General features: G+C 37.3%; 1 protein-coding gene across 2 annotated transcripts in view; it reads left to right on the top strand.

Annotated features, from left to right (window-relative positions):
- Positions 1 to 26130, top strand: part of ARIH1 (ariadne RBR E3 ubiquitin protein ligase 1) — a 99856-nt gene that overhangs the window by 11848 nt on the left and 61878 nt on the right. Inside the window, exon 2 of one of the 2 annotated variants that reach the window (XM_061157923.1) lies at positions 11855 to 11922. The exons of the other annotated variant lie outside the window; for it this stretch is intronic. Coding sequence (XP_061013906.1) covers positions 11855 to 11922 — 68 coding nt within the window. The remainder of the gene's footprint in view (positions 1 to 11854; positions 11923 to 26130) is intronic. 2 annotated transcript variants of the gene reach the window in all.

Below are 26130 nucleotides of genomic sequence, written 5' to 3'. Positions count from 1 at the left end.
AATAAGTATTTTAACAATTCTGTTTTGATATCTAACATAAATACTGATAGTTATAATTCACATGAACAAAACTCTTTGGCACCTTCAGTAATGTTAAAGTTTAAAAAGCGTTCTGAGGCCAAACAGATTGAGAGTTGCTGCTTTGATATTCTGAAATATTTCTGAATCACTAAGGAAACATAGTATTGGCTTGCAAACAGGAGATACGACTAACCAATATATGACTAACCACGCTGTGTGTTTACTTTAAATTAGTGATGGGTTATATATGACAGGTTAGGAATTCCTGCTGATTACTCAGAAACATACATAAGCTATATTAGATTCTGTGCTAATATGTAACAGAAATATTAGAAATGTGGATCATAAAATATGACTAGTTCTGGAAAGATGTTTGGAAATGGAATGGGATGCTTAATTTTTTCAGGGAGTAGCTAGTAGAGATATCACCTGACATATTCCATTAATTTGTTTATATTCTGACTTCTTACATTGAAATGAAAGCTCTATGAGAGCAGTGGCTTTGTTTTATTCATTGCTGTAGTTCCAGTGCCCAGAACAGTACCTGACACTGTGAGTGCTAAGTCGCTTCAGTCGTGTCCGACTCTGTGCGACCCGATGGATTGTAGCTCGCCAGGCTCCTCTGTCCATGGGATTTTCCAGGCAAGAATACTGGAGTGGATTGCCATGTCTTTCTCCAGAGGATCCTCCCATCCCAGGGATCGAACCTGCTTTGCTTCTGTCTCTTGCATTGGCAGTCGGGTTCTTTACCACTCTGCCACCTTGGAGGCCCACCTGATACATAGCAGTCACTTAGTAAACATTTTTTGTGTAAACGTTTTTATTTTACCCCCGTTCTTTAATATTTTGCTATGTATATAATTCTAGGTTGGTAGTTTTCTTTCAGCACTTTACAGATTCTCTTGTTTTCTGGCTTCTGTTGTTTGTGGTAGGAGGAAGCTAAGGAACCTTTTAACCTCGGTGTTTGTAATATTTTTGACCTTGTGTCTAGTTATGGCTTTCTTTGTGTTTATTTTGCTTTGTGTTTTCAGATCCTTTTGAATCTTTGGGGGTGATGTCTTATGGGTTTGGGAAGTTCTCAGTTTTGCCTTTATCCCATTTCCTCCAGTTGCACATATATTAGAGCTTTTTATTACGTTCAATATGTGTTCGACACTCTTTTGTGTATCTTATATCCTTTTTTCTCTGTGCTTCAATTTGACTGATTTCTATTGATCTGTTGTCTGAATCTCTACATCTGTCTTCTCCTTTGTCTGGTTTGCTATTAAACACCCCTCAATTATTTCAGGTACTATATTCTGGAGTTTCCATTTAATTCTTTTTTACTGATGCTGATTTTCTAGTGATATTTTTCTTTTTCATTTGTGTTACATCTTCTGCATTATTTTCTCCAGCGTATTAAGAATTTATTACTAAAAGTTCTGTCAGTTAACTTCCAACATCTGAATTATCTAGTCTCTACATACTGTTTTGTTTTCAGTCACGTGTTCTTGTCATTTGACATATTTTGATTACATGCCAGTACCTCTATATACAGTATTTAGAGATTCTGAATGATGATGGATTCCTCCAGAGAGGATTTTTATTTTTCCTTCTGCTTGACAGTGAGAGTGGTGAGTCGTTGTCTTAATCCAGTAAGGCTGAGTTCTAGCCCTGTTCAGTTCTAGTCTGTCTCTTAGCTGCAGTTGGCTTTTTTTTTTTCTTCAACTAAGAACTGATGTTTTTTCAGCAGTCCCTCTCCTAAGGGCCCCCAAACTTTATTTCCTTCCCAGACTGCTGGAAGCACCAATCTGTATTTCAGGGGCTCTAGATTTTTAGTCTTGGCCCTGTGTGACCCCAGGATTCAGTAAATATTCTGAGTGGAAGACCAGCCGTTCCTCTACCCATTGAGATACCTCTTCAAGTCTCAGTGTTAGTTTCCTTTTGTTGTTGTAATAAGTTAACACAAAGTTAGTGACTCTGAACAACAGAAATTCATTATTTTACAGTCGAGAAAGTCAGAAGTTCCCAGTGAATCTCACTGGGCTAAAATCAAGGAGTTGGCAGGCTGCGTTCCTTCTGGAGGTCCTAGGGGAGAATCTATTCCCCTGACTTTTTTTTTCACTACTAGAGGCTGCCTACATTCCTTGACGACGGCTTCCTAACTCTCACCTCAAAGTCAGAAAAACATAGCATCTTCAGATCTTTTCTCCACTCTTGCCTCCTCCTTTTAAAAAGACCCTGTGATTACATTGGGTTGACCTGGAAAATCTCTAAGGCAGCTAATTAGCAGCTTTAGTTACATATGCAACAGTAATTCCTCTCTGCCATGTGTTATAAATTCACAGGTTCCAAATATTAGGATATGAACATCTCAGGGTGGGGGAACCACTTTTCTGCCTGTCAGTAGCACCCCTCTGTGGTAGATTATCAGTCTTCTGCTTTGCTCCCAGAATTCTCAAGTGCCTCCAGGTAAAAATCACAAAAGTTGTAAAATTACCAACACCTGTAGTTTTTGTTGCCTTCACAGCTCTCTGCTGTTTTCAGACATGATTTGGGGATATTATCCAGCTTTTCTGGTTCTGGATGGGGATGGTTGTTTATATCTTAACTATATTCTACCTGAAAATGGAATAATATTTTAAAAAATCAGTCAGTATCCTTAGTCTATCAGATCTGTCTTGGAGATTTTTGAAGCATGCTTTCCATGGGTGCATACAGCCACACTGTGAGCTTTTGAACTTCAATTCCAGCTAGCAAGTATGACAGTTTAAAGATTGGAGTAAGGGAATGTCTGAGATTTGGAAAAATAACAGGATAGAGGGGGAAGAAAGATCTAATTTACTCATTTTTATGTAAGGAAAGATTTATAAACATAGAAGTGGTAATAATCGCTGATATTTATGAACTATGCTAGGTGTTTTCATTCATGTTTGTTAGTTTATTACAAAGTCCCAAGAAAGTAGCACTGTCTCCATTATTTAGATGAGTAAACTGAAGTTAGAGAAGCTGAGAAATGAGTTTCTCAGGGAATCTCAGAGTTTCTCTGTTAAGACTGGTGGAGGACATTGAAACTGTGTCTTTTTGACTTAAAATAGAAATTCTTTCTGCTTTACCAAACTTTTTCAGATCTTAGTTGGACTTTATGACTGAGTCAAATCCTCATACTTAAGTTTTCTTTGTATGCTGAAAACTTTATAGTACTAAAAGAATCTTTCATTTTGGCTAATTGACTAATTTTAAATGTCTCTTGTATTAGTTATCTGTTGTTGCATAACGCATTACCTAGAACTAGGGGTTTAAAATAGCAAACATTTATTATAGTCTTAGGTTGTTTAGCTGGGTGATTCTGGGTCAGGGTCTCTGATTAGGTTGTAGTAGTCCTGCCAGCCTAGGATGCATTTATCTGAAAGCTTGGTTTGTGTTGAAGAACCGCTTTCAAGATGACTCCCTCTCGTAGTTGTTGGTAGGAGACTAGTTCTTCATCACATGGGCCTCTTCACTGGCCTACTTTAGAGTCCTCACTACAAGTTAGCTTACTTCCAACTAGACCAAGTAGTAGTCTAAGGAACCAAGACAGATACAGTGAATGTTTTCATGGTTTAGCCTTATTTTGTGATTTCTGCATTGTCCTATACAGGGCTTCCCGGGTGGCTCAGTAGTAAAGAATCTGCCTGCCAAGCAGGAGACCTGGGTTCAATCCCTGGGCCCAAAAGATCCCCCGGAGAAAGAAATGGCAGCTCACTCCAGTGTTTCTGCCTTGGAAATCCCATGGACATAGGAGCCTGGTGGGCTGCAGTCCATGGGGTCACAGAAGTGTCACGACATGACTTAGTGACTAAACAACAGCAGTTGGTTACAGTCAGACCTATTCACTGTGGGAGGGAACTGCACGTATCCCAGAGGGCAGAGATCACTGGGGGCCATCTTGAAGGTTGGCTACCACACATACTATGTGAAAAGGAAGGGAAAGATACAGGACTGTGGTTATGACACTTTATTTTATTAGTTCCAGGATCATGAGATTAAAATTTCTTTTTTTACATTATGCTTAATAAATAACAAAAAATGAACTTGAAAGCTCCCCAAACTGGGTGTATTTATAAAGCTTTTAAGTACATAATAATTACTTTGTCTATTTAATTCATATTTCTTATCTTATAAAACTTATACCTCATCTAAGACTAGAGTCTGACCCATCTGCATTGCTATGTGACCTAAGACTAAATAACTTGGGTTATAGTCTGAACCTGCCCTTGCAGAAGGAAAGGTTTAGACATGATGATTTCTTAAGCTCCTTTCTAGGTATAAAATTCAGGTGACAAAAGATAATTAGTGTGAATGCTTTCAAGATAGGAAGCTGAAAGACCAAAGCCTCCTTTCCATCTGATCTAATGGCCCTGTCTATCTTGAAATTGGTCCTCTTGGATTTTATAACACTATTCCTGAAAACATTATACGTCTTCCTGTCACCATGTCTGCCAAATCTGTACTGAACTTTTATGTTCATGTGCTTCCCGTTGGTGTGCTTTGGCAGTAGGTGTACAAAGATGATTGGAGAATACTTTCCTTTCCAGGGCTCCTAGTCTAGGAAGGGCAAACACATAAATAAATCCTTGACAGTAAAAGCAGTAACTAGGACCCATAATACCTGCTTTTATCCACTTGTAGCTTAATCTCATTTATATCCTATTTCTTGATTTGCTCTGGCCTGGTTTTCATAGTTGAGTATCTTGGTGTATTGCCATTACCCAGAAATCCCACACCTACCAGTTTGTCTTTTGAGATGTTATTTTTTCACCAGGTCAACCCTGATGTGTTTTCACTTTTGTTGTAGTTAGACCATTCTTTGCTGCTTGGTTAAGGGAAGCCTTGCCTTCCGAAGACACTAGCTGGTTTTTAGGAAAGAAGGAAAGTAGTCCTTTGAATAAGTCTTGCTAGAAGATATTAGAAGTTATTAAAAGGTTCTCATTGGCAACATCAGAAAAATTAAAAGAATGAAAAGGGTGATATTGATGGAAATGGGGCCTTATGAGTGTAGTGTGATTACCACAGATTTTTTAGGAAATGCTGAATGTCTCCTTTTTTTCTGAGTGGTCATCCTGTTCAATTTTATGACAGTGTCAAAAATGTTCATACTTGGTCTGTTTATGGCCTAAGAAAGTACACGGTATTTTTACCAATCTTGATAAGCAGTAGAAATGGGACAGGAAATGGTGCTTATGAGGAACCTACTAAGCCTAGGGCTTCTTGAGCCTAGAGGGTTCCATTAACTAGGTTACCAGAGGATGCAGATTAGGATAAAAGATCCTTAGCCTGATAGATCAGACTTCTCATAATTTGACCTCTATCTACTGTACCCATCATTTCTTCACACTCATCTTGACACAACAAAATAATGATAATCCCTGTGAAATTTTTCTTTCTGACTTTGTCTTTTTTCCTTTCAAATACTTTTCCTCTAGTAAACTCATCAATACTTCAAGACTCACCTTTAACATCATTTCATCTTTGAATCTTTCCCTTTGAGTGGGTCTCAGAATTTTGTATATATAATACTATTATTTTAAAAATAATCTGTTATTCTCTTGCTAATAGATTTTGAAAATCCTTGATCAGTGTGTTAACTTTGGTATTCTCATTGACTCACACATTTCCTGGAACATGGTTAATAAACATGGATTTGAAGAGTCAAAATTAAATGTGAATGAGTTTTATTATTGACAAAAGTAAGTCTTGGTACTACCCCTATGTTTTTCCTTTATGAATGGTTCACATTCCTCTTCTGTTGACTTCATCGAATTAAATCTTCTCTCATTCTCTGATATATTTTCCATTTTTTTTGTTTTGAACCAGTTGTTAAGAGAATGTTAGTCATCACAACAGTTCTCTGAAGTAGATGGTGTTTTTACTATTTTATGGATAAGGAAACTGAGACTTAGAAGAATTAAGTAGCTTGCCCAGGCTTTCATGGTTGGGGTTGGAACTCAGTATTTTACATCATTAAATATAAATAAAACATATATGACTGCTCTTGTCTTAGTGCTGGGTGTTTTCTGTTTGTCTTTCCAGATCTGCTCTACCTTTCTGTCTCCAACTCTGTATGCCCCAGGAAACTAACTTGTTCAGTCAGTCAGTGGGCTGTTTTATGACTTTAGTGCTGTTGCTTATGAATCCAAATAAATAATAAACCAGTGTGGGGATAGAGGCAGAAGTCTACTATGTATCCCATTTAAACTTTGCATCCTATATATGTACCATCTTCAAGAAAATTTCAAGCCAAAATTGATATTTATAATATTTACTACTTTCCATTCTGATTTAAGCATTAAAAACAAAGTTTTAACATTAAATAATTTTATCGCTTGATGTATCTTATAGAATGCACACAAGTATAATGTAAAATTTATTCGTGATTTATATATGAATTACAAACTGAGACCAGTTGTCTGCAAAGTCTGCATTCTCCTGACAGAAACATTAAGAGGTTCTAGGTGAATGGCGTTTTGAAATTATTGTGGATGCACTAGATAACAAATGCTTCATATACTTAAAGGGATATTAGCTGATTTGACTTATTTTGTTCAATAATGAGAAAATGTTTCTTTTGTGAAGTTCTTAGAGGACCTTATTACTGATAATGCACCATTTAAATGGTGCATACTTAGAAATCTAAGTATGTCTTTATCTTTCAACCTCTGTTCAGTTCTTATAAAACAAAAACTTAGAGTGAGCCTCATTGTTATTTAATATGAAAGTAATACTCCTTTGAAAAGAAAGTATGTATGTGTATATCTAATTTTACTTACCAGTCTGACTTTTTAAATATAATCATTACATTTCATTGGCCCTAAACATTTTCTTTGTTTTGTATTAATATAGTCATCTCAACTCATGTTGCATTAATACAGTTACACTGGATCCTTGGAATATATGAATATCTGTAGCTTGATTTATAATGTTGCATTCCACTCAACTATAAAGCTGAAAGGGTGAGGATAGGACTTTAAAATTTACAAAAGTCCTCTAGTCATCTTTAGGAACGAAAATGTAATATATAAACAGTAGTTAAAGAATGAAGGATGACAGTAAACTTGTCAAATATTTGATATCAAAGTCAACACAATTTTTGACTCATGTAGAGTAAGATTAATAAGAATGAAAAAGATCTTAAAGGTTATGCTGGACAGCAACTTACCAAGTGTCCTGTCTCCCTGTTAAGTGATCCCTGAGCCTATTCTTAAATGTCTACCATGACTTAAACACCCACAGCTGCTCTAGAAGTAAGTGCATTTCATATTTGAACAGCTCTGATTTTGAGTTTTTCCATATGTTAATATCTGTTTCTTTGTAGCTTTTTTCTTGAACCTACCTGATTCTAACCCTTCCTCATGATAGCCCTTCTGTAATTTTTAAAGAGTTATTTAGCATATTGGAGATTACCAGTGCATTAAACTATATCTGGGCTAACATTTTTGTGTGTGCAGAATCTAGAATAAAGCTTCTGCTTTAGTTTTTAAAAAAAATTTATGTTTTAATTGAAGGATAAATGCTTTACAGAATTTTGTTGTTTTCTGTCAAACCTCAACATGAATCAGCCACAGGCTTACATATATACCCTCTCCCTTTTGAACCCCCGCCCGTCTCCCTCCCCACCCCGCCCCTCTAGGTTGACACAGAGCCCCTCTTTGAGTTTCCTGAGCCACACAGCAAATCCCCGTTGGCTATCTATTTTACATGGTAATATGTTTCCATATTACTCTTTGCATGCATCCCACCCTTTCCTCTCCTCTCCCCATGTCCGTAAGTCTGTGCTGTATGTCTGTTTTTCCTTTGCTGCCCTGTAAATAAATTCTTCAGTACCATTTTTCTATATTCCATATATATGCATTAGAATATGATTTTTATCTTTCTCTTGCTGACTTCACTCTGTATAATATATTCTAGGCTCATCCATCTCAGAACTGATTCAGTTATTTTCATTTTTATGACTAATATTCCATTACGTATATGTACCACAACTTCTTTATCCATTCATCTGTCAATGGACATCTAGGTTGCTTCCATATTCTAGCTATTGATAAGAGTACTACAGTGAACAATGGGATGCATGGGTCTTTTTCAGTTTTGGTTTCCTCAGGGTATATGCCTAGGAGTGGGATTGCTGGGTCATATGGTGGTTTTATTCCTAGTTTTTTAAGGAAATCTCCATACCATCTTTCATAGTGGCTGTATCAATTTACATCCCACCAACAGTGCAAGAGCATTCCCTTTTCTCCACACCCTCTCCAGCATTTATTGTTGGTAGACTTTTTGGTGAGGCCTTTCTGACCGGTGTGAGGTGATATCTCATTGTAGTTTTGATTTGCATTTCTCTGATAATGAGTGATGTTGAGCATCTTTTCATGTGTTTGTTAGCCATCTGTATGTCTTCTTTGGAGAAATGTCTGTTTAGGTCTTTTTCCCACTTTTTGATTGGGTTGTTTGTTTTTCTGGTATTGAGTTGTATGAGCTGCTTATATATTTTGGAAATTAATCCTTTGTCAGTTGTTTCATTTGCTATTATTTTCTCCCATTCTGAGGGTTGTCTTTTCACCTTGCTTATAGTTTTCTTTGCTGTGCTTCACTTTTTATGGATTGTTGAAGATTATTATGAACTGGTATTTTGGATTCAGACCTGTCTGTCTGCTCAGAGTTACAGAAAGTACGATACTGCTACAGTACTTACGCATCCTGTACCGTTAAATAAATGCCAGGCAAAGCGGAAGCAGATATTTCTTCATACCCTCATTGCAGACATTGGCAAGTTTTGCATAACAAGTGAATAGCTAACTCATCCTGATGTTACTCTTTTATTAATAGTCACTGTTGATGTTATATATTCTTGCCTTTAAGGGAAAAGAATAAAGATTTGCTGACAGCCAAAGTCTCATTCAGAAAAATGAAGCAGCCATACTTAGGTTTAGAACAGAGACATCAATTTGCATTTTGACCTGTTCAGTGACTGTCTTCCAGCAAAGAATAGACAATTCTTCAAAATTATACACAATTTTGCTAATTAGAAATCTCTTGGAGACTCTTACTGCCATTGATTTTCAACTAGCATCAGGTATTTTGGGAAAGTGTGTCTGGATATTTCAACTCTTGTTTAAACAGAATGTGGCCTTCCCTGGTGGCTCAGTGGTAAAGAATCCTCCTGCCAATGCAGGAGACATGGGTTCAGTCCCTGAGTCAGGAAGATCTCCTGGAGAAGGAAATGGCAACCCACTTCAATATTCTTGCCTGGAAAATCCCACGGACAGAGGAGTCTGGTGGGCTGGAGTCCATGAGGTCGCATTAGAGTTAGACATGACTTAGCAACTAAACAACAACTATTACAATATTTCCTCTGACTCTGCATTTATATAAATAAAAGCAGTTGCTGGACAGTATTAACTGGCTGTCTGATTAAAATGTTTTCTGCTGCCTTTTTTTACACTTCTGAATCAGTTAAAGTGAAGACTATTATGAAATTGTGATGGAAATTTCTTACCTTTGTTAATCAGGGTTTTCTTCATACTGTGTAACCAAAGCAAAATACAGAAATAAGTTGCATACTGAACTGTAGGCTCTGATTAAAAAAAAAATTTTTTTTTAAACAGCCTTAGTATTCTAAGACTGTTGATATGCTTTTTAAGGATTAGACCGTTATTTTTTTGTTTGACCGTGCATATATTTTCTTGTCTCAAAATTCAAAAAGTTCAAAAGATAAAGAAAATTTCCCACCTTAATATCTTAACTACCTGATTCCCTCCCTCAGAGCTAATCACTACTATTATTATCTTTATTCTTAGTACTTTTCTTTTAAAAGAACCCCCACAGTTCTCCTAACCTGATTTTTATCCTCCTCTTAAGATCCTAAATATGATTATTTTATGAATTTCTGAGATTAATGGATTCTGAAAATAATGCTTCAGTTTAATTGAGAACAGTATATAAGTTGAGCACTTCATTGATTTTTACCTAATTTTTTTTAGCTACACTGTTCTGGGGGACTATAGATAATGGACAGTTCTTTAAGGTGGCTTGTATAAATAAATTATAATACGGTGACATGTCCAGCAGTAGAATTACAGGAATCAAAAAGGAATGTTTAGTGCTATTTTCTGAAAAGTAGTGACAAATCTTGGTGGAAGTGGGTCTGAAGCTGAGTTTTGAAAAATGAATAGTAACTTACTTAGGCAGATGGGATTGGAGATGGAATTCCAGACAGAGGAGGAAGAGCAATAGAATGTACAAAAGGTAGAAGCTATTAATGGTCTAGATTGTTGAATGAACAATAAGGATTGGGAAGTAGTGTGGTGAGAGCTGGAACTAGACAGGTTATCCATTTTGTGAAAGGTTTTAGCATAGTGCTAAATGAGATGGGGCCAGTTGAAACAACTGTAAACTCTTAACATAGGATTAGTGTTGAGAAGAACCACTTTGTTGGCAGTATAGGGAGTAAATGAGAACAGGATGACATTAGGAAACAGGGAGAGTAGTGAGAGATGTATTATAATCTGGGCAAGAAATACATGATGAGGTTATCAAAGCAGGGATATTCAGGTATTAGGAGGTAGAGATATTCAGGTATTAGGAGGTAGCATCAGTGAGAATTGAATCATTTTATTAAGAGACAAAATAGTTTAGTGGTTAAGACGGACATTGTATAGAACTTAGTTCCAGCTATTTTTTTTTTTTTTTTACCTTTTATCAGCTCTGTGACTTTCTGTCAATTATATATTTTTAATCAATTCCCTTTCCTCATCTATTATAGTGTAGTTGAAGCTTTAAGCAGCCTGCATTTAACTTTCTGAACTAATAGTTCCTTTCCATTCCCCCAGTAAAGCAGACTTAATTGATGTTCATGGCAGGCTCTCGGCTTGTTGATCTTCCTAGATAAGTAAAACTAAATGTTGAAATTAACCAGTTGCATAGGAGTCATCATACTATATGATGTGTCTAGAATAGGCAAGTCCTTGGAGACAAAAAACCAAGGCTGGATGGGGAAAGAGGAGAACAGGGAGTGACTGCTAGTGAGTATGAGGTTTGTTTTGGGGGTGATGAAATGTCCTAAAATTGATGGTTAACACACCTATGTGTCACAACTCTGAATGTAATCAAAACCACTGAATCAAGTACCTTGAATTTTATGGTGTATGGATTTGAGATAACAGGAAAACTCTACATCGCTTTTAAAAATACTGTTGATAGTTTTGTGTATAAGTGTTTTACTGTATCTTAGAAATTGGCCTAAATGACACTAACACATTCTTTTAAGTCACCCAAGTAATCTGGATGTGGTGTGAGCAAACATTTTTACATAGTCACAAAAATACACAATAATAAAATGCTGGAATATGACTTTCATTCAGTGATTCCCACTAATAAACTTGGATCACACAAGCCCTGGCACTATAGTAGAAATTTTTGTGTGTAATACGTGCCATTTTAATATTTCATAGGAAGTCTTTGGATGTGATAGCTTCTTGTGTGTTAAAGAGCAACCTCTATTTGAAGAAATTGTGTGGCGTGGTTACAGAAGTACCTACTGTATCTGTAACTGCTGATGGTATTAAAAATACTGATTATTTTGCCTTTGGCAGTGGTACTATTTCTACTTGAAAGGGAATAATATGGAAGTCAAGAATAGTTTATTTGGTATGTGTATGGGAGAGTTGCAGATACGAAATTTAGGTATTTTACTATAGAATGTAGGTATGTTTTCTGGTTCCTCCCTCTCCTGTATATACTTTGATTTTAATTTTTATCAAGTCTGTCTATCTGGCCTTTGCCGCTGTGGCCCATTGATCTGTCCATCTGTCTGTTACAGTGCATATTGGGTACTTCCAGACGTATGAATTCAGTGATGCAAAGGACAGGAGGGCTGCAGCAGCAAAGGTAGGACAGAATCATTCCAAAGACAAGTTATTAAAGGATCATTAACATTATGTATGTGTGAGCACGTATTGATAGCAGCACCTAGTTATTTAAGGGCATACCGTTTATCCTATAAATGGATACGGAAAGCCTGTTCTGACATGACAAATTTGACATATCTGTTTATAAAGGGCACAGTTTTACTGTTTTTTAAGCCAGAAGTTTACTTGGTATTCAGGCAACAAAGTAAATTGATATTTGCCACTATATTTTTAAAAAATGACAAATAATAGAAATTATTAAATGGAAGATCTTTATGATGCTTGCTTGATTCATGGACCTGGTTGATTTTCAGAAGCTATGACAACAGAAAATCCCATTTGTAAAACTGGGAGAAGAAGCAGGAAAGATAGATTGATCTGGCCATGCATATATATTTATCTATTAATGTTATATATCTGATCCTATTTTGATGAAAATAATTAAATCCTGGTGGTTCTTTTAACTTATGTAAGGAACCTTAAGGATTTTTACTTAAATAGTTGTACCATTTACAAATATTTGTATCCATTTACTTGCTAAATGATTACATTTGTAATAGCTGTTCCTGGCTTTTTTTGGGAAAATGTTGGATTAAAATGAGAGAGCAACAGCACTTTCACACTGAATCCTAAGAGCTAAATCACAGCCAAGTTACAAGCACTTAGGCAGTACAGTGCAAACATTTGAAGAAAAAGAAGTGAAAGGCTTATATATTGTATAATATGGTAAAGTGTTGGATTGCTTATTTACTACTCTAGTATTGGTTGTAAAGAGAGATTTTATAGAGATAACTGAATGATACAGATATTTGCATCATTTTCTTTGCTGTTGTGCTTCCAAAAGACAAGGATTGTTTTTCTAGCAGGTAATTATAGTGCTTCTCAAGGCTTCCTGAGTGAAAAGGCAGATAAAAATTGGCATTTGGATTTCAGTGAAGATTGTGAGATGTTCAGAATGACTCTAAAATGAAGATCTTAGATATCAGTAGCATAAATTCTGGCCCCAAAAGTTAATAGTGACTTTAATAAACTCTATATGCTATATTGAAGAGATCTAGTATACTGTCACTTGAATGTGAAAATGTATTTTGAAGTGACGTTTCATGGTATACTGTAGTAGAGATATCTTCAGTCAGTAGCGTTGAGGTGTTTCAGTGTATTTTAAGATCTTCCCCACACACACTGGGGTTTTTTGATCTTAGAAACCTTTTTGGTTAACTTTTTAAAACTTTCATACCTTCTTTCAAATGTTTTTTATTATGTATTTCATGATGTAAAATAAATCACAAAGTATTATGTATCTTTTTGTGTGGCATGAATATTAGTCATGAATCTATAGTTTCTTCAGAATTGTCAGATCTAGTAGTCCAACTCAGTATAAAGAAAAATAGTTCTGAATTTCACAGACCTAAGTATGTTCTAATGCTGACTGCCACTATTGCCACTTCAAAAGTAACTTCTGCTTTTTGGTTTTCGCTTTTTAAAAATGCATGTTGGTAGTACCTTTACAAAATCTAATCTCTGTCTTTATGAAAAGGAATTCTTAGTAAGGGGTGAAGATGAAAGTGTTTAACTGTATCTAAATCATTGCTAAGATTTGATTCTTTAAAGTTGTGCTTGTTTATGCTTTTGTCAATAAACTTTAATCTACAACTGACACTATTAAGAATCCTAAAATTTCCATTAGTCTGATAAAGAAAATATTATTTGGGTGTTTTAATTTAACATTTTTTTGAATTGCCGTTTCATATCCTTTGTGCCTTTTCTTATTGAGTTCTTAATATGATAGTTTTTGTAGTTCTTTTCTCCCATCTGTAATTTGTGGTTTAAAGTAATACTCAACATATGATAACAGATAAGAAAGTAAAGAGCTATTATGTCTTCAAATGATTACATTTATACACCTGTTTCTTTTCATCACCTTTTCCTCTCCCTTTTCTCACCTTTGTGGATCATAATTTATGCTAGCTATATTTTTATGTTATCAAAGTTCTTTTGTCTTGTGATAACCCAGTCTTAGTTGGCTCATAGCTTGATTTTTAAAGTGACACCACTGAATTTTTGTTTTTATGGTTATATCACTGACAGTCCAAGTAGTCCAATTTATGCCTGGGTCATATTTACACTTCTCCAGGAGCTGTCCATTTTGCTCTTCCCAGGATGCCCTTCCCACTAGGCATCTTGTAATAGCCATCAGCCATGAACTTTTACATTACTATTCTGTTCCTGTTTCTTGGATCTGTCTTTTTTCCTTAATACAATCTCACTTTACTGGACTACATCCTTAATGTAACTCCCATATACCTTTTCTACACTGACTCTGATAATGTTTTCAGTTTGTCTTTATTTTTTTTTCTTTTTCTTTTTTTTTTCAGTTTGTCTTTAAACTTGGTTGCTAGATTGGCTAGTCAGGAAACTTCTAGATTGAGATGTTTATGAAAGATACTGCCTTCTACACTCATGGTTGCTAATCTAATACCAGTTTGCTTCCTATTTCTTGATGACTTTTTAAAAAAGTTTCAGCATTTTCTCTTTATCCTTTTGTTCTGAAGAGACATATAAATGTGAATCTTCTGATTGTGTTGGGCCCTTATTGGACTCTTTAAACTGAAATGGCTTGTGTCCTTTTAAAACTTTAAGAAATTAAGTTTTAATATCGCTTTGGTAATTCTCTCCTCCTCTTGGAGTTCCAGTTAGTTGATTGTTAAAAATAGTGAGTAGTGACTTTTCTTAAAAACTAAGGTAAAATTACATAAGATTGATTTCAGAGAGGGTGCCTGTAAGAGTGCTGAATCTTCAACTTTCACAAGGAATGTGGTAATATCTAAAATGGAAAGATAGTAACTATATGAGCATAAGCATATTATTTAGGATAAATTTAAAAACAAGGAGAAACAGCTAAAAGAATTTTAAATGGTTGCCTCAAAGGACTGGAAATCAGTAGCACCTGGGATATGGGCAAGATGGTTGTTAAACTTTGACGTTACCATTAGCTTCTAAAACTGTGTACAACTCTAAAACTTAAAAAAATTAAGTGATTCAGTGCAGTCCCATCATTAAAGGTCCACATTTAGTGATACCTTCATTCTTTAAAGCCTCTGTAAATATGTTCTTAGTCCAAGCCTTCATGAAGGAAAATTCCAGTTGTATGTATCACATGGTACTTTTAAAATTCTTAACCATTGAGCTGTGTATTTTGAGGATAATTAGCAAGAGAATGTACTGGAGATGTACATGACCTGTTACAGCTTACTTGTAAAACTTCCTTTAAATGATACAAGAGTATAATATATTTTTGTCTATTTCAGGATCATTTGCATTTATGATCTTTAAAGACATTTACAATCTCTTTATTTTCAAGTAAAGTTTTTCATAGAAAAGTTTGTAAGATGCTTTAAAATTTTACTTAAAACTTTCACGACTCAAAGTATAAGCCCTATGATTTTCAAATAATCTCATGTCTATATTCTGCAAAATTTTGTGTACCACATACACATGTGTAGGGTTTGAATAAGTAAGAAGTAATCAGTCAGTTGTTAATCAAAATCCTACCACTTATCAATAGCTGTTTTGAGTTGCTGTGTTGGGAACAGAAGGATATTAGTTAAAAGAAATCACTTAAAGCACTAGGTCAGGTACTGTTTTAAAAAAAACAAAAATCAGTAGTAGCTGGGTATGTACATGTGCGACTTTTTCTAAGTGCCTCCGCGTGAAGAGGTAACTCCATACAAGACTGCTTAATGAGAACCTGCTGTGTAGCACAGAGAACTCTACCCGTTGCTCTGTGGTGATCTAAATGAGAAGAAAATCCAAAAGAGAAGGGAAATGTGTATATGTATGGCTGACTCACTTTGCTGTACAGCAGAAATTGACCCAGCAAGAGTAAAGTGACTGTACGGCAATTTGAAAAACCAAAGACTTAATATTAATATCAGTTTGCATTTGCATCATAGAACTAATTTTTGTATGCCACCTTTAGATAGTTTGAAGATGGCTGTTAGTGTGAGAAGGGACAGTACATTGAAGTCATTCAGATGTTCTGTTTCTGTGTTTGGTGGAACACTTTCAGTATGTGCCACATAGCTACGTGGAATGCTGATACTTTGGGCTTGACCGTTGGAATCCAGAGGTGAGAATATGAGTAGATAACTCAGGGTTGCTAAATAATCTTAATTATTTCTCACAGTTTCAGAGTTATGAAAAAAACAGTAAAATAGGATAAGGTGGTCTATATATAATCTTCATTTGTGTTTTAGATTAGCTCCATTATGCCAAGATAGTTTGGAATTGGAGTTACCTGGTTCTTGGCCTTGCCTTTTAGATTTTTCTCCCCCTTGTAATTAGAATTTTTAAGATCTGTTCTCCTAGTAGCTTTCAGATATACAATATGAAATCAACTGCAGTCATCATGTTTTTTTTCTTTTTCTTTTTTTTGCAGTCGTCATGTTGTGCATTATATCCCTGTGATTTATTTTGTTTTTTAAAAACTTTATTCTTTTATTTTTGGTGTCGATGGGTCTTTGAAACTGTGTGTAAGCTTCCTCTAGTTGGGGTGAGCGGGCTCAGAAGCTGTGGCTCCTGGGCTTAGGTGCTCTGCTGCATGTGGACTCTTCCTGGACCAGGGTTGGACTTCATGTCCCCCGCACTGCCAGATGGATTCTTATCTGCTGTACCACCAGGGAAGTCCTAGTTTCTTCTCTGCTCCTACCGGCAGTTAGGAGACTGAGGTCCACCAAAATCTTGCCTGAATGGGGCCTCAGGCCTCAGTGGTGAAGATTTAAAAGAGTTAAAAGATTTAAAAAGTTTAAAAAGATTTAAAAGATTGTTGTGTGACTCGGCTGTTGATCAGCTAGATGTGAAAGTGAAAGTGAAGTCACTCAGTCCTGTCTGACTCTTTGTGACCCCGTGGACTGTAGCCTACCAGGCTTCTCCGTCCATGGGATTTTCCAGGCAAGAATACTGGAGTGGGTTGCCATTTCCTTGTCCAGGAGATCCTCCCGTCCCAGGGATTGAACCCGGGTCTCCCGCATTGTAGGCAGACGCTCTTACCGTCTGAGGTCATGAATTTGTTTTCCTGTTGTAAAAAAGAAGTTTTACATATTGTTTCTACTGTTCATGTAAATAATATTCCTTCCATTACCCAACCTGTTTGGTTTGCATTTGAATTTTTATGGAAGAATTTAAGTGATTATACACAGTTTAGTATCCTTCCATTTATAGAAACATTTGTCTTATTCTTACTAAACTCTTGATGTTCTCTAGAGGTGAAATCTTTGACTCTTCAAATTTGAGATGACATAGAAGTAATTTCCATCATAAAATGCCTATACAAGGGCAAGTGAAGAAGAGCAAAGTCGAATTTGAAATGTTACTTACTGATGGGTGGTTGGCTGTGTGCATTCAATAACAACTTTTGGTACATCAAGATTAAGTTTATAGTTCAGATGCATACCTCAGAAAACTTTCAAGTAAAGTGTCATGGATCTGCAGAATTACAAATAGTCAACTTGTCAGTGTTAAATTTTTAAAAAATAATATCAAAGGGTAGTGAGTAGAGTATGAACTTCTTCTGAAATAATCTCCAGGAAGCACTTCAGTGAAAAAGTATCTCAAGAACATTACCCTCAACATTCCCCGCCCCCACCCCCCTTTTTTAACCTTCCTTCTGATAGTTACTTAGACGTAAATATTCAAAACTGGAAACTTTGAGGATTAGTGTTGTAATTTTTTTTTCTATGCATATAGCATTTAAGCCTTCTGAGAATTCTGTGATGGTCTTCCTCATCCTCCTAATCCTCTGTATAATTAGGAGGATGCATTAGAGAGCCAAAAACTTTATTTCTCAGACTGTTTCGGATTTAGGGTTTTTTAGATGTGAAATAGTTGCTGCCAATTATTTAATAGATACATGTGTGTGAGGTTTGAAGGAAGTTCATCTTTCTTCCCTTTTCTGCCCCCCATCCCTCCCTGCTGCTTTTTTCTGGGTTTGAAAATGTGAGATTTTTCTGCAGTAGCAGAAATGCAGCATTGCATTATCCATTCTTCACCTTTCTATATTATCAAGAGGCATTTGTAGCAAAGGCAGCAGGTAGGCTCTTGTGTACATCACCTTGTTTCATGGTTATCTGGAGGCAGTTGTTGGCAGTGTCAGTGGTGACTCTTTGATCCCTTGGATCACAGTTAGCTGCCCTTCTTGAATTTAGTGGCTCTGTTGGTAGCTCAGTCAATAAAGAATCTGCCTGCAATGCTGGAAACCCACCTTCAGTGCCTGGGTTAGGAAGACCCCCTGGAGAAGGGCATGGCTAGCCACTCCAATATTCTTCCTTGGAGAATCTCATGGACTGAGGAGCCTGGTGGGCTGTGGTCTGTAGGATCCCAAAGAGTCGGACAGCACTGAAGCAGCGGAGCACACGCATGCCCGTTGGTGGCTTAAGGGGAGAGAGTCCCTTGTGCTTCAGTTGTCTGGTGTCCTGGTGTCACAGTCCTTGTAGACAGTCATAGCCTTACAGCCCTGTTCTTCCAGTCCTTGCAACTATTAAGTACCCAATTGCTCTTACTAACTCTCCCTTTCCTCAGAATACCTAGTGCTTTCTATTCCTGGCACCTATCCTGATTGATCAAAGTCAAGAGTGTCTTTTGATGACAGGATTCTACTCTTTAATTTTGTATATGGTACACTGTGAGCTTTTGGTACCTAGAGAATTTATTGTATTTATTATATGTCATTAACTGTTAATTGTATTGCAGTCTTTAGTGACTCTTAGTATAAAGTTCTCAGCAGTCTTACATACTTTTAAAGGGAAGACATTTATACATGATAATTTTTTAGAAGGAAATCAGGTATTTAATTAAATTTGAGAGTTTGGAAATGAAACTTTTTACAGTTAGTGTGACCAGCTCAGAATGTTGCTTCCTTATATAGTTTGTATCAGTGCTTCTCAAATTTTAATGTGCATACAAATTAGTAGATGTGGATTGGGATTTAAGATTCTGCATTCCTAACTAACTCTTGGGTGATTATGATTTTGTGGGACGTATTTTTGAAGTATTGGGTTGGCCAAAAAATTTGGATTGGTTCGTAACCAGAACGAACTTTTTGGCCAGCCCAGTAGTAAGGCCTATACTACTGTAAATTAAGGAACATTTTACATTTCTATTCATATGATGATAAAGTAGAAACAAATCTTTTCCCCCTTCTCCCAAACCAGCCCCTGGGGATATAATTCTCAGGGACAGTTTTCTACACTTTTAAAATTGCACATTCAATAGGTCATGGAAATTTACTTAAAAAAAAAAAACACAAAAATGGAATATTGTGCATTGCTCAGGAACTTGCCTTTTTCAGTCAGTGGTATCTCAGTAATATCCTTCCATTTCAGTGTTCACAGGTCTATTTTGTTTTTTAAATTGCTGCATTATATTTTAAGTACGGATATAGCATAATTTATAGGCAGTCTTTTGGGGGAATATCTTTGATTTATTGCTGTTTCAAATAACGTGCATGTGTACTTTCTTATTCTTACCCTTTTACACTTGAAGATTTTTTTTGGGTAGGTTCCTAAAAGTGAAATTTCCAGGTGCATTTTAAGTTTTGATCAGTTCTGCTAAACTGTTGTTACAAAGGTTTTAAGAGAGTTGTCATCTCACTAACATGTTGTGGGCCATTTTCCCACACTTTGTTTCCAAATATTATAATTTTTTAGGATCTTGGCCATTGTGCTAGATTAAAAACAGTCTGTACCTATATTAAGGAGATCGAATGTTTCCTTTTTGGCCAGTTGTATTCTTCGAATTCATAAACTGCCCATTTTTGTTGGATTATTTGTCTTTTATGGACATACATGTTTATTTACCTTTTATTGTAGGTGTTGCAAATATTTCTGTACAGAAGTTTTTGTACTTTATGGCTTTTGGGTTTCTAACACTGCTTTAAAAGGCACATTAATAGCCTGTAAAATTTAAATCGGCGGTAGCTGTCTTAAGGAGATCTGACTCTTTGAGACCCCATGGACTGTAGCCTACCAGGCTCCTTCATCCATGGGATTTTTCAGTCAAGAATACTGGAGTGGGTTGCCATTTCTTTCTCCAGGGGATCTTCCTGATTCAGGGATCGAACCCAGGTCTCCTGCATTGCGGGTAGACGCTTCACCGTTTGAGCCATCTGGGAAGCCCTCTTAAGGAGGTCAGATTAAGCTGAATAGAAACATAGAAGCATGAACCCATTCTTATGTAGGAAAATTGTCAAACTGAGTTTTGAAATGGAATCTACAACCTGTTGTATTTGAGATCAAATTTTGAGATAAAGCTAGCCTTTGTGGGGTCTTTTCTATGTATGATAATTGGTTGTTTTTTTTTTTTTTTAATTTTTTTGCTGTTTCATCTTAGACTGCTGTTTCATATGATAAAACACATTCATCTAATATTTAGCTTTCCCCTAAAATAAGAATTTTCTGTTGAGACTTTTCAAAAATAGTTGCTTCTCCATAGTACTAATCCTAGGAATGTCATTCAATAGCTTGGTTGATCTGCCAGGAGATTCTGTCATACCCTAGCGTGTGGGCGTGTCTGCATACTGTATGCATGTACCTAGAACTGTGGTTCTCCACCTTGGCTGCATGTTGGAATGCCAGGAAGCTTTCAGTAAATGGTAATGCCAAGATTTTTCCCTTTTGCACCCAGTCGCCTCCTCCACCACTCCTCCCTTACTTTGTTTCTGATGTATTTAGCTTTGGATGTGGCTTGCACATCAGTTTTTTAAAGTGCTTCATATGATTCTAATGGGCTGCCATAGTAAAGGACCATGTGATCAAAGGACAGAGGATGATAGTGCATAAAGTCAGCTGGGACAGTTGTCATATTGAGACCCACTTTTTAAAAATCCAAAAATGGAACTTTGGACATACTTTCAAAGCAAGCGCTACTGCTGTAACCCTAGAATGTAATTTTCTTCAAATTACTAAAACACTAAGCCACTGTGTTCATATGGGAGTTCTACACACACACGTTTTCAGAGCCCTCATAGTGGGAAACTGTTTAGGGCATTGGTTCCTAATTCTGGCTGCATATTACTATTGTCTGGGGGAACTGTAGGTTATAGTTGGATGAAAAGTACACGTATCCATGTCCCATTCCAGACAGTTGAAACCACATTGCTGGTGCTGAAGTCATGTATTGATACTTTCACATTTCCAGAGGAGATCCTAATATGTAGCCAGAATGGGAAAACCATTGTTTTAGAACTTATAACTAGAGATCATGTGAAATTTTAGATTGCCTTATTGTCCTAAAGGTTAAGTGTATTGCTGCAGGTTATTAGTTTTCTAATTATGGTGATTTTGCTCATTAACTGATTTTGTTTGGCTTGTTTGTATCTTTTTTTTTTAAGAAGCACCAATAAGAACAGGATGAAGAGCTCTTTATGTTATCCAAGAGCTTGAATTGATTAAAATAATGGTTTTATGAATTTTGGCGGTGGTAGCCACCATACATAGGTGGGTTTCTTTGACCAGGCCCCAGCCTAAAGCAATTAAATCAGAATCTTTGAGGGTGGTGCTATAAGCATAAATTTTTATAAACTTCTCCTAATATTCAGGTCCTATTAACTTACTTCATCTTGGGTCAGTTTTATCTATCTATGCCCTCATCTGTAAAATGTAAATAATGCTTGCTTTGCACAAAATATTGTTAGGATTAAATGAAATAATTATTTAATGTATATAAGGTGCCTGGCACTAAGTAATTTCACATCTGTGTTCTTCTGTTTGAGATTGCCCTTTTGATGCTCACTGTACTTTTTTTATAAAGCACCTTATCCTTTTTTTTTTGGCTCTGTGTGCTGTAGCATGTGGGATCTTAGTTCCCCAACCAGGGATTGAACACGTGCCCCCTGCAGTTGAAGTGAGGAATTTTAACAACTGGACCCTCAAAGAAGTCCCATTCATCGTAAATGCAATTTTTTAAAGTCCCACTTTCTAAAAATATGGTTATTTTGTAAAAATTTTTTGTAAAGGTTACACTCCATTTACTGTTACTACAAAATACTGGCTATAGTCCCTATGTTGTACAATACATCCTTGTAGCCTGTCTTAGACCCAATAGTTTGTACCTCCCACTGTCTCACCCCTATGTTGTCCCCCCACCCCCACCCAGCCACTAGTTTGTTCTCTGTATCTGTGAGTCTGCTGCTTTTTTGTTAGGTTCACTCATTTGTTGTATATTTTAGATTCCACATACAAGTGAAATCACACAGTATTTGTCTTTGTCTTTGACTTACTTCTCTTAAGGGTAGTGACCTCCATTGAGTTAGACAAGGCTGTGGTCCATGTGATTAGATTGGTTAGTTTTCTGTGATCGTGGTTTCAGTCTGTTTGCCCCCTGATGCCCTCTCTCAGCACCTATAGTCTTACTGGGGTTTCTCTTACCTTAGACGTGGGGTATCTCTTCATGGCTGCTCCAGCAAAGTGCAGCCACTGCTCCTTACCTTGGACATGGGGTATCTCCTCTCTGCCGCCGCTCTTGACATTGGATGTATAGGGCAACCCAAGATGGACGGGTCATGGTGGAGAGTTCTGACAAAATGTGGTCCACTGGAGAAGGAAATGGCAAACCACTTCAGTATTCTTGCCTTGAGAACCCCATGAACCGTATGAAAAGGCAAAAAGATAGGACACTGAAAGATGAACTCCCTAGGTCAGTAGGTGCCCAATATGCTACCGGAGATCAGTGGAGAAGTAACTCCAGAAAAAATGAAGAGACGGAGCCAAAGCAAAAACAACACCCAGTTGTGGGTGTGACTGGTGATAGAAGCAAGGTCTGGTGCTGTAAAGAGCAATGTTGCATAGGAACGTGGAAGGTGAGGTCCATGAATCAAGGCAAATTGGAAGTGGTCAAACAGGAGATGACAAGAGTGAACGTCGACATTCTAGGAATCACCGAACTAAAATGGACTGGAATGGGTGAATTTAACTTAGATGACCATTGTGTCTACTACTATGGGCAAGAATCCCTTAGAAGAAATGGAGTAGTCATCATGGTCAACAAGAGTCTGAAATGCAGTACTTGGAGGCAGTCTCAAAAATGACAGAATGATCTCTGCTTGTTTCCAAGGCAAACCATGCAGTATCATGGTAATCCAAGGCTATGCCCCAACCAGTAACACTGAAGAAGCTGATGTTGATCGGTACTATGAAAACTTGTAAGACCATTTAGAACTAACACCCAAAGATGTCCTTTTCATTGTGGGGGCCTGGAATGCAAAAGTAGGAAGTCAAGAAACACCTGGAGTAACAGGCAGATTTGGCCTTGGAGTACAGAATGAAGCAGGGCAAAGGTTAGTAGAGTTTTGCCAAGAGAATGCACTGGTCATAGCAAATGCTGTCTTCCAGCAACATTGGAGAAGACACTATACATGGACATCACCAGATGGTCAACACCGAAATCAGATTGATTATACCCTTTGCAGCCAAAGATGGAGAAGCTCTATACAAACAAAAACAAGACTGGGAGCTGACTGTGGCTCAGATCATGAACTCCTTATTGCCAAATTCAGACTTAAATTGAAGAAAGTGGGGAAAAGCACTAGACCATTCAGGTATGACCTAAATCAAATCCCTTATGATTGTACAGTGGAAGTGAGAAATAGATTTAAGGGACTAGATCTGACAGACAGAGTGCCTGATAAACTATGGACGGGGAGGTTCATGACATTGTATAGGAGACAGGGATCAAGACCATCCCCAAGAAAAAGAAATGCAAAAGAGCAAAATGGTTGTCTGAGGAGGCCTTACAAATAGCTGTGAAAAGAAGAGAAGCAAAAAGGAAAGATATACCCATTTGAATGCAGAGTTCCAAAGAATAGCCAGGAGAGATAAGAAAGCCTTCCTCAGCGATCAATGTAAAGAAATAGAGGAAAACAATAGAATGGGAAAGACTTAAGATCTCTTCAGGAAAATTAGAGATACCAAGAGAACATTTCATGCAAAGATGGGCTCAATAAAGGACAGAAATGGTACGGACCTAAGAGAAGCAGAAGATATTAAGAAGAGGTGGCAAGAATACACAGAAGAACTGTACAAAAAAGATCTTCATGACACAGATAATCATGATGGTGTGATCACTCACCTAGAGCCAGGCATCCTGGAGTGTGTAGTCAAGTGGACCTTAGGAAGCATCACTACAAACAAAGCTAGTAGAAGTGATGGAATTCCAGTTGCACTATTTCAAATCCTAAAAGATAATGCTGTGAAAGTGCTACACTCAATATGCCAGCAGATCTCGAAAACTCAGCAGTGGCCACAGGACTGCAAAAGGTCAGTTTTCATTCCAATCCCAAAGAAAGGCAATGCGAAAGAATGCTCAAACTATCGCACAATTGCATTCATCTCACACGGTTAGTAAAGTAATGCTGAAAATTCTCCAAGCCAGGCTTCAACAGTACGTGAACTGTGGACTTGTAGATGTTCAAGCTGGTTTTAGAAAAGGCAGAGGAACCAGAGATAAATTGGCAACATCTGCTGGATCAAGAGAATTCCAGAAAAACGTCTATTTCTGCTTGATTGACTATGCCAAAGCCTTTGACAGTGTGGATCACAATAAATTGTGGAAAATTCTGAAAGAGATGGGAATACCAGATCGCCTGACCTGCCTCTTGAGAAATCTATATGCAGGTCAGGAAGCAACAGTTAGAACTGGACATGGAACAGTAGACTGGTTCCAAATAAGAAAGGAGTACATCAAGGCTGTACGTCACCGTGCTTAGTTAACTTATAGGCAGAGTACATCATGAGAAGCACTGGGCTGGAGGAAGCAGAAGCTGGAATCAAGATTGCCAGGAGAAACATCAATAACCTCAGATATGCAGATGACACCACCCTTATGGCAGAAAGCGAAGAAGAACTAAAGAGCCTCTTGATGAATGTGAAAGAAGAGAGTGAAAAAGTTGGCTTAAAGCTTAACATTCAGAAAACTAAGATCATGGCATCTGGTCCCATCACTTCATGGCAAATAGATGGGGAAACAGTGGAAACAGTGGCTGACTTCATTTTTTGGGGCTCCAAAATCACTGTAGATGGTGATTGCAGCCATGAAATTAAAAGATGCTTAATCCTTGGAAGGAAAGTTATGACCAACCCAGACAGCATATTAAAAAGCAGAGACATTACTTTGCCAACAAAAGTTTGTCTCGTCAAGGCTATGCGTTTTCCTGTAGTCATGTATGGATGTGAGAGTTGGACTGTAAAGAAAGCTGAGTGCTGAGGAATTGGTGCTTTTGAACTGTGGTGTTGGAGAAGACTCTTGAGAGTCCCTTGGACTGCAAGGAGATCCAACCAGTCCATCCTATAGGAGATCAGTCCTGAGTGTTCATTGAAAGGACTGATGCTGAAGTTGAAACTCCAATACTTTGGCCACCTGATGCAAAGAGCTGTCTCATTTGAAAAGACCTTGATGCTGGGAAAGATTGAAGGCAGGAGGAGAAGGGGATGACAGAGGATGAGATGGTTGGATGTCATCACTGACTCAATGGGCATGACCTTGGGTAAACTCTGGGAGTTTGTGGTGGACGGAGAAGCCTGGCGTGCTGCAGTCTGTGGGGTCGCAAAGAGTTGGACACAACTGAGCGAGTGAACTGAACTGAGTGACCTCCAAGTCTATCCATGTTGCTGCAGATGTCAAAAATTCATTCCTTTTGTGCCTGAGTAGTATTCCATTGCACATATATACACCACATCTTCATCCATTCTTCTGATGACGGATGTTTAGTTTGCTTCCATATCTTGCCAATTTCATGTACTGCTACTGTGAACATTGCAGTGCATGTATGTTTTTGAATTAGTGGGTATCCTTGACGTACTCCTTTCTCAGTTTGGAACCAGTGCGTTGTTCCATGACGGTTCTAACTGTTGCTTCTTGAGCTGCATACAGATTTCTCAGGAGGCAGGTAGCGTGGTCTGGTATTCTCATCTCTTGAAGAAATTTCCATAGTTTGTTGTGATCCACACAGTTAAAGGCTTTAGTGTAGTCACTTTTAGGTATATGATTCCATGAGTTTTGACAAATGCCTAGAGAATATAAATTCCATCTCAGCCAGCTTACAGAACAGTTCCATTATCACCCTCTAAAAGGGTCTGTTTCTATACCCTGTTTGTCCAAATCCTGCCATCCCCCAACCCCTGGCAACTAGAAGATTTGT

Source organism: Dama dama, chromosome 12 (genome assembly GCF_033118175.1).
Source record: "Dama dama isolate Ldn47 chromosome 12, ASM3311817v1, whole genome shotgun sequence".
Lineage (NCBI taxonomy): Eukaryota > Metazoa > Chordata > Mammalia > Artiodactyla > Cervidae > Dama > Dama dama.
The sequence above is the reverse complement of the archived record's forward strand: the minus strand, read 5'-3'. Positions and strand labels throughout refer to the sequence as shown.